The 9113-nt window shown below is 66.3% G+C and overlaps 1 protein-coding gene across 1 annotated transcript in view; it reads right to left on the bottom strand.

The window, feature by feature from the left end:
• DCTN2 (dynactin subunit 2) overlaps positions 1-7867 on the bottom strand; it is an 8640-nt gene extending 773 nt beyond the window's left edge. Inside the window, exons 1-13 of the mRNA XM_039703360.1 lie at positions 7731-7867; positions 4143-4148; positions 3060-3156; positions 2892-2953; positions 1557-1655; positions 1314-1474; positions 1029-1176; positions 880-945; positions 746-784; positions 568-645; positions 403-474; positions 217-319; positions 49-140 (exon numbers count right to left, since the gene is read on the bottom strand). Coding sequence (XP_039559294.1) covers positions 49-140; positions 217-319; positions 403-474; positions 568-645; positions 746-784; positions 880-945; positions 1029-1176; positions 1314-1474; positions 1557-1655; positions 2892-2894 — 861 coding nt within the window. The 5' untranslated portion in view covers positions 2895-2953; positions 3060-3156; positions 4143-4148; positions 7731-7867. The remainder of the gene's footprint in view (positions 1-48; positions 141-216; positions 320-402; positions 475-567; positions 646-745; positions 785-879; positions 946-1028; positions 1177-1313; positions 1475-1556; positions 1656-2891; positions 2954-3059; positions 3157-4142; positions 4149-7730) is intronic.
• Positions 7868-9113: the final 1246 nt, after the last annotated feature.

Here is a 9113-nt window from a genome sequence, read left to right as displayed (position 1 = left end):
AGGGGGGGATGAGGTGACGGGGGGCAGCGGGGGGCCAGGGGGACCCACCTCAGCCAACAGCACGGCGTTGTCCTTGAGAGCCCCCGCGATCTCCTGCTGCGTCGTGTCCAGGTGCACCAGCACCTGCCCGAACTGGGTGGCTGCAGGGGGACACACCTGAGTGCTGGGCAGGGCAGGGACCCCCCCCAGGTGTCCCCCAGCCCCCCCGGCCCTCACCCTGCTCGTGCAGGTCCCTCAGGGTCACCAGGCGCTGCACCACGTCGGGCAGGGCGCTGGCCACAGCGTCCCAGCTCTGCAGGGTCTCGTACAGCTGGTGGATCTGGGGGAGGCAGGTGGGGGGTCAGCACGGCCTGGGGGGGCTTTTCTGGACCCCCCCTGGCCTCTGGGCCCCACAGCCCCTACCTTGCTCTGGGTGTCAGCGTCCTGCACCGTGGCCTTGTGCTTGGCGATCTCATTCACCTTCCCCAGGACGCTCTGGTGTGGGGGGACAAAAACCCCAAATCCAGAAATGTCTCCCAGTTCCAGCAGTGCCCCCCAATTTCAGCAGTGCCCCCCAGCTCCCCTCACCTGCAGCCGAGCCTCCACCTGGTCCAGCACAGCCACGTCCAGAACGTTCACCTTGGCCTGCAGTACCTGCACCGTGTCCTGGGGAGGGGGGACAGGTGAGGGGGGTACAGCAGCCCCCCCAAAGCACTGAGGGCAGAGGGGGCCAGGGGTTTCCCCAAACCCCTCTTGCCCAACTCACCATGAGACTGGAGCCCTTCAGCCCCACCAGCAGTGGGTTCTGTGGGGGGAAATGGTGTCAGTGGGGGCAGAGGAAGGACGGGTAGGGAAGGGGCAGGAGGTGGGCAGGGCAGCCCCCCCCAGCTGGGCACTCACCTGGCTGTCGGGCTCACACCTCATGGCCGCCTCCAGCTGGGCCAGACGCTTCTCCAGCTCCGACACCTGCGGGGTTTGGGGTGAGCTGCTGGTCCCAGGTGTGGTGCCCCCAGCCAGGACACCCCTGCGGGGCCAGCAGCCCCGCTCACCTTGGCAGACTGGGCAAACTGGTCCTGCTCCGGCCTCCAGTAGAGCTCGAAGGTGACAGCATCGCCGGCAGGGGGGGTGGCCCGCGCGGGGCCCTTCCCCGCCGCGGCTTTGCTGCACTTGGCCACCTCCAGCTGCTGCAGCAGCCGCCTGGGGACAGCCAGCAGGGCACAGGGTGGGCACAGGGTGGGCACAGCGACAGGGCGGGCAGGGGACAAGCTGGAGGGTCCCTGTCCCACCCCACGGACACGCTGCCATGTCCCCCCGGGGTCGTGTCCCCCACTCACTTGGCCAGGGCACCCTCGGGATCAGCGAAGTCGACGGCGGCACCGGGGCCCAGAACCTTCTCCAGGTGGGAGCTGAGCAGCTGCTGCTTCAGCACCTCCACCTGCCTGGCCAGGGCCATGGGCGTCAGCTCCTCCTCAGCCCCCGCCTCCTTCACTGAGCTCTGGGGACACACAGGGGCCGTGTCACCCCCGGGACACACCCTGGGACAGGTGGGGGCTCACCTGGGGCAGGTGGGTGCTCACCTGGATCTGCTCCACGTCCCGGAGCAGCTCCTGCACCTCGTGCTGCAACCGCTGGAATCGCTGCTGCGGCGTCTCCTTGGCACCAAGACCCTCACCCAGCTGTGGGAGAAATGGGTCGGGGGGCTCACAGGGAGTTGGGGGGCTCACACAAGGTCAGGGGAGCTCATGGGATGGTGGAGGGGTCATGGTGGTCCAGGGGTCTCACGGGGGTCAGGGGTCTCATGGAGTGCTCAGGGTCTCACAGAGTTCAGGGGGCTCAGAGGGGTCAGGGGTCTCACGGGGGCTCAGGGGGTTCACAGGTGCTGGCAGCACCTGGCACCAAGCAGAAGGAGCAGGTGAGGCCTGCAGGGACAGGTCAGAGCAGCCCCAGGTGACAGAACCTCAGGTGGCACCCAAAGAGATCCTGACAGGGTCAGTGGGGCAGGGCAGGAGCAGCCCAGGACAGCCCTGAACCCACAGGGAGAGGAGCTGCACTGGAGCTCATCTTCATCCTCACGGAGCTCATCTTCACCCCCATGGAACTCCTCATCCTCACCCACATGAAGTTCCTCATCACCACCCCCACGGATCTCCCCATTTCAGTGCCCACAGAGCTCCTCCTCCTCCTCCTCACCCAGGCTCCAAAGCTGTGCATGGCTCTGGGTGGTGGCATCCCCCCGTGGCATGTGGGGGTTCCCTGGTCCTTGCCCAAACCCAGCTGTGCCCAGAGACACCCTGGTGTGGGGGGTGATGGCCTGGCCTGACAGTCACCAGCCAGGGGACACAGCTGTCACCCCCTTCCAGCAGGCCAAGAAGGAGCCAGGTGACCCTCAGCCACCTTCCCCCCCTTGTTCCTGGGTGACAGGGCCTGCAGCCCACCCTGAGCCCCCTGGGAGGGTCCTGAAGGACCAGAGGAACCGGGACAGCCCAGGGAATTGGGGTGACAGAACTCCAGCCAGTGAGGGGACAGGCAGGGCCCTGCTGGGGGAAACAGAGCCCAGCACCAGGACATGGGGGGCACCCAGGAAAGGCCTGGGGGTGCTGGGGGACACCCAGCTGAACATGAGCCAGCCAGGATTATCCTGGGACCCCCAGCTCTACCCTGGGACCCCCAGCTCCACCCAGGACTTGGTGACCAGCACTGCCCTGAGCACCCTCGGGGGTCTGTGGTCGGGACAGGGGCTCCCAGCATGGCAGACTGGGATGGACTGGGCACAGACCAGCATGGTGCTGGTGGAGCTGGCTCCTGTGAGGCTGGGGGCTGCAGCAGGTGACCCCGGGGGTCCCAAGGGACCTGTGGCAGCCAGGGGTGCCCCCAGCACAGCGTGGGGAGGGGGGTGCCCCTTGCCCACTCACCATCTCATACTCCCCAGCCTCGTAACCCGTTGTCCGCGTGCGGCCGATGCGGTCAGAGAAATCTGCAAAGGCAGAGCCGGTGTGACCAGCCCAGCTCGGGGGGCTCCGTGCCCGGTGGTCCCTGGCTCAGGGCCAGCCCCCCCGGCCCCCCCGAGCTGCCCAGCTCACCCACACCCTCGGTGCCCAGGCGCTTGTCCCGGAACTTCTCGTAGGCAGCGTTGGGGTTGATGATCAGGTGCTCCACGCTGGTGCTGCTCAGCTCCTCCTGCACACGGAGCCACGTCAGGGACAGGCACAGGGACAGGGACACGGCGTCCCCAGACTGCCACCACCTCCCCCAGCACAGACAGGGGTGGGGACAAGGGAGCCCCAGGGCTGCCACCACCCCCAGCAACGGCGTGGCTGGCCTGGTCCTCCCCAGGACACAGGCACAGGCCCCCAGGTGAGGGCTCTGCTGGCAGTGATGTGGCACGTCCCCAAGGGTCCAGGGCAGGGACAGCACAGCCCCAGACTGGCCTGGCCCAGGGGGAGGTACCCTCAAGACTCTGGAGTGGGGATGTTGGACCCCTGGTGCAGTGTGGGGACGTCAGAATCCAGCTAGGCCCAGCGTGGTGGCACTGGGCCCTGGTGGCACTGGGCCCTGGCCTGGCCCAGCCCAGCAGGCAGGGCCCCCCCAAAGATGTGTCAGGACTTCGGGCCCCTGGCCTGGCCCAGCTCAGGGACCCCCAAGGTTCAGCCTCTCCCAATCTGTGGAACATTCCAGCAGCCCCTGGCCAGGACCAGGACCCATCGCCGGTCCCTCCAGGGTGACCCCTGTCCCCGTGGGACTGTCGCTGTCCCCAGCTGTGTTTTGGCAGGACAACCTCCTCCCCAGGGTGACCCCCGGCCCCCTGGGGCTGTCACTGCCCTCTGGCTGCCTTTTGGGCCGATTAGGGGGGCAGTGGGGGGCACAGGCCCCCAGACCCCCAGACCGGCGGCCGTGCCCTGTGCCAGGCAGGGTGGGCACAAGGTGTCCCTTGCCCCCTGCTGCCAACAAGGGGGCCCCCAGCTCAGCAGGGCTCTGGGGGGACCCAAAGGACCCCGTGTGCCCCAGTGCAGCCCCCAGGCTCTGGCCCGGGCGGTTTCAGGGCCCGGTTGGCTCGGGCAGTGAGAGCGGCGGGAGCAGCGCGGGCAGCGTTAGGGGGCTGCGGTGGCTGGCAGCGGTGACAGTGGCTGAGGGACAGTGACAGCGGCCGGGAGACGGGCGCTTACCAGCTCCTGGCGTTTCCCAGAGGTGAGAAAGTCAGAGCAAGGTTAGAGAGGGGAGAGAGAGACAAAATCCGCGTTAGAAGGTCCGGCCCGCGCCCGCCGCCCCCCGAGGGCTGGGGACCCCCACGGGACGGGGACCCCCGAAGTTGGGGACCCCCGGGGCCGGGGACCCCCGGGGCTGGGGACCCCTGCAGGATGTGAGGCAGTGGGACAGACCCGGGGCAGCCGGGGATGGGGGCAGCAGGGCTGTGCCCTGGAGGGGAGCAGGACGTGGCCAGAGTTTGGGGGATCACCCCATAACTCCCCTCAGGAGCTCCAGCTCTTCCCCGCTGCTCCCCCACAGGACCCCAACACTCAGGGGGATCCCAGGACCCCCGGGGGGGCTCGGAAGGGCCAGGAGCTGCCCCATGCCATGCTGGCAGCAGTGAGGGGGCTCAGCACGCCCCCCCCATGCCCAGGCAGCATCCCCAGGGCAATGAGACCCAGCCCAGGGGTCCTGGGGGGTCCCGGGGGTCCCAGGGGTCCCAAGGCCAGGTGGGCAGTGCGGGCAGCAGGCAGAGGATGCAGAGGGCAAGGCAGAGCGGGGGGGCAGTGCAGGGCACCCCAAAACCCCCAGAGCAGCAGGGGGACCCCCATGCACATGCAGCAGTGCCCCCCATGCACCCCAAAGCAGGGCCGCGCTTACTTGTGCAAACTGAGTCCAGGCCAGGCGGGAGCGGGGGGGAAGCGGGGGAGCCCTGGTCAGTTTGGGGGGCTCCCCGAGGGGGAGGAAGGACCCCCCAACACCCCAGAGCTGGTGAAGGGCTCCCTGAGGCAGGGGGGGCTCAGGACCCCCCGTGTGTCACCTCCCCCCACAGCAGGGGCCACATGTCCCCTCATGACTTTGGGCTCAAACCCATTTCAGTCCATCTTGCTGCTCTGGCTCTCACGGGGGTCTCTTTGCCCCCCATAGGATTTGGGGGTACCTGGTGGGCCCTGCTCCATGCCAGGGACCTGTGCCAATCTGCCAGACCCCAAAACCACCACTGGCACTGATGGCAGAGGGTGGGTGGTTGCACCCCCTGCACCCCCAAGGCCTGGCACCCCCTCAGTGGCTCGGGGGGCACCAAGTCACCCCTCGGGCTGTGAGCCCTGAACCCCCCTTGTCCTCCCCAGCACATCTGGGGTCACCCCACAGTCCTGGGGTCCCCTGAGCCCCACAAGGACGGAGCCCTGTCACTCCACGCTGAATTCCCTGTGCAGCCACTCCTAAGAATGGCCTCAGGCCAGGCTGGGACCCCCCACCACTCACAGCAGGTTTAGGGGGGCCCCCTTGTTCCCCTCGGGGTGGGCTGGGAACTGGCAGCCCCTTCCCCTTGGGGACAAGGACAGCAAGGACAGGGACACCCAGCCCATGAGGGGGAGGCTGTGTGCTGCTGTCCCCTTCCTGCCCCAAAGCACAGGCAGGGTGCCAGGGGGATGGGGGGCTACACTGCAGGGGACACTGGGACTGCGGGGGACACTGTCACTGCAGGGGACACTGCCACTGTGAGGGGACACTGGGACTGCGGGGGACACTGGGATTGCGGGGGACACTGTCACTGTGAGGGGACACTGGGACTGCGGGGGACACTGTCACTGCAGGGGACACTGGGATTGCGGGGGACACTGGGATTGCAGGGAACACTGTCACTGTGAGGGGACACTGTCACTGAGGGGGGCACCGTCACTGTGGGGCACACTGTCACTGCAGGGGACACTGGGATTGCGGGGGACACTGTCACTGTGTCACTGTAGGGGACACGAGGGGGGACACTGCCACTGTGAGGGGACACTGGGACTGCAGGGGACACTGTCACTGTGAGGGGACACTGGGACTGGAACTGTGGAGGAACACTGTCACTGTGAGGGGACACTGTCACCATGGGGGGACACTGTCACTGGAGGGAACATTGCCACCATGGGGGTACATTGTCACTGTGGGGGACATTGTGACTGTGGGGGGACACTGTCACTGCAGGGGACACTCACTGCGGGGGGACACTGGGACTGTGGGGGACACTGTCACTGTGAGGAACATTGTCACTGCAAGGAACACTGTCACTGTAGGGAGACATTGGGACTGTGGGGGACATTGTCACTGCAGGGGGGACACTTGGACTGTGGGGGGACATTTTCACTGTGAACACGGTCACTGCAGGGGACACTGTCACCATGGGGGTACACTGTCACCACAGGGGACACTGGGACTGTGGGGCACACTGTCACTGAAGGGGGGCACTGTCACCAGGGGGTACACTGTCACTGTGAGGGGACACTGTCACCATGGGGGGACACTGTCACTGGAGGGAACATTGCCACCATGGGGGTACATTGTCACTGTGGGGGACATTGTAACTGTGGGGGGACACTGTCACTGCAGGGGACACTGTCACTGCGGGGGGACACTGGGACTGTGGGGGACACTGTCACTGCAGGGAACACTGTCACTGTAGGGAGACATTGGGACTGTGGGGGACATTGTCACTGCAGGGGGGACACTTGGACTGTGGGGGGACATTTTCACTGTGAGGGGACACTGGGACTGTGCGCAAAACTGTCACCATTGGGGGACACTGTCACTGTGGAGAACACTGTCACTGTGGGGGAACACTGTCACTGTGGGGGTACACTGTCACCACTGGGGGACACTGTCACTGTGGAGAACACTGTCACCATGAGGGGACACTGTCACTGTGAGGGACACTGTCACTGCAGGGGACACTGTCACCATGGGAGTACACTGTCACTGCAGGGGACACTATCACTGCGGGGGACATTGTGACTGTGGGGGTACACTGTCACCTTGAGGCACATTGGGGCTGTGGGGGACACTGTCACTGTGGGGGGACATTGTCACTGCAAGGGGGACACTTGGACTGTGGGGGACACTGTCACTGCAGGGGACACTGTCACTGTAGGGGACACTGGGACTGCGGGGGACATTGTCACTGAGGGGGGCACTGTCACTGTGGGGGGACATTGTCACTGCAGGGGACACTGTCACTGTAGGGGACACTGGGACTGCGGGGGACATTGTCACTGAGGGGGGCACTGTCACTGTGGGGGGATGCTGGGACTGTGGGGGACACTCACTGTGAGGCACACTGTCACTGTGAGGGGACACTGTCACTGCAGGGGACACTGTCACTGTAGGGGACACTGGGACTGCAGGGGACACTGTCACTGTGGGGTACACTGTCACTGTGAGGGGACACTGGAACTGCAGGGGACACTGTCACTGTGGGGTACACTGTCACCATGAGGGACACTGTCACCATGGGGGTACACTGTCACTGTGGGACATTGCCACCATGAGGGACACTGTCACTGTGGGGACACTGCCCCCGCGGGGTGATGTGTCCCTGTGCAGGATGTGCTGCTGCTGTGCGTGGGAGCCGGTTCCCGTGAGCCACGGTGCCAGTCCCGGGGGTCCCGGGGGTCCCGGGGGTCCCCCGCAGCTGCTGCTCCCCCCGGCCGGGCCTTACCCAGCCGGTTCCCGTGAGCCACAGTGCCAGTCCCGGGGGTCCCGGGGGTCCCCTGCAGCTGCTGCTCCCCCCGGCCGGGCCTTACCGCCTCGAACTCGGCCTGGTCATCCTCGGGCAGGTCGCTGGTCTCGTACACGTCGGGCTCGTTGCGGGCCTGTGGCACCAGGGGCTGTGCTGGGAGCCCCACAGCAGCCCCCGGCCCCACACCTCATCCCCATGCACATCTCTGGGTCACACCCCCCTCTGGACACCCCCATGTCCCCACAGCCCCTGTGCCCGCTCCCCCAAAGCACTCAAACTGCACAGTGTCCCCCCAGCACCCCGACTCGCTGCCCCTGTCCCCTGACCTGCCCCAGCTCTGTCACACCAAACACGGGGTGCTCCCCCCACAGACAGACCCACAGACAGACAGACAGGTGCTCCCCGGCGCCCCCTCCCATTCCTACAGACACCCCAAACACTGCCAACCCCCACACCGCACTGACCCCTCAGCTCAGCCCCAGATCTCAGAGACCCACAACCCCTCAGATTCCCCAAACCCCCCTGCTCCCCAGACTCTGTCAGTCGTTCTAAGCTCAGACCCCCAATCCCTGCAGCCCCTCAGCCCCCCAGTGCCCTCAGACCTCCTCAGGACCCCTAACTCCCCCAGTCCCCTCAGATTCCCCCAAAACCCGACTCGCTGCCCCTGTCCCCTGACCTGCCCCAGCTCTGTCACCCCAAACACGGGGTGCTCCCCCCACAGACAGACCCACAGACAGACAGACAGGTGCTCCCCGGCGCCCCCTCCCATTCCTACAGACACCCCAAACACTGCCAACCCCCACACCGCACTGACCCCTCAGCTCAGCCCCAGATCTCAGAGACCCACAACCCCTCAGATTCCCCAAACCCCCCTGCTCCCCAGACTCTGTCAGTCGTTCTAAGCAAATTCACACAATCCCTGCAGCCCCTCAGCCCCCCAGTGCCCTCAGACCTCCTCAGGACCCCGAATTCCCCCAGTCCCCTCAGATTCCCCCAAAACTCTCGTAACCCCCTAGCCCTTGCCAGTGCCTGCAGATCCCTGAATCCCTGCAGATTCCCCTGGATCCCCTCACCATGCTGGGACACCCCTTGGCATCCTCAGATCCCTAAATCCCTGCAGATTCCCTGGATCCCGCAGATTCCCCCAGATCCCTTCACTGCCCTGAGACACCCCTCGGCACCCTCAGATCCCCCTGGCCCGCTCTGGCCCCTCGGACCCTCTCAGAGCCGCCCTTCTCCCACCTCGCCGGTCCCTGCGTGTCCCGCTGGTCCCCTCCTGTTCTGAGACCCCCCGGCCCTCTGAGACCCCCAGATCCCCGCAGTTCCCTCATTCTCCCCAGGGCCCTTATCCCGCTCGGCTGCCCCGATCCCCTCAGAGCCCCCAGCACACCTCAGACCCCCTGATGCCCCCGGCCCTCCCGACCCCTCAGCGCCCCCAGGCCCCTTC

Source organism: Passer montanus, unplaced genomic scaffold (genome assembly GCF_014805655.1).
Source record: "Passer montanus isolate IOZ18808 unplaced genomic scaffold, ASM1480565v1 scaffold162, whole genome shotgun sequence".
Classification (NCBI taxonomy): domain Eukaryota; kingdom Metazoa; phylum Chordata; class Aves; order Passeriformes; family Passeridae; genus Passer; species Passer montanus.
The sequence above is the reverse complement of the archived record's forward strand: the minus strand, read 5'-3'. Positions and strand labels throughout refer to the sequence as shown.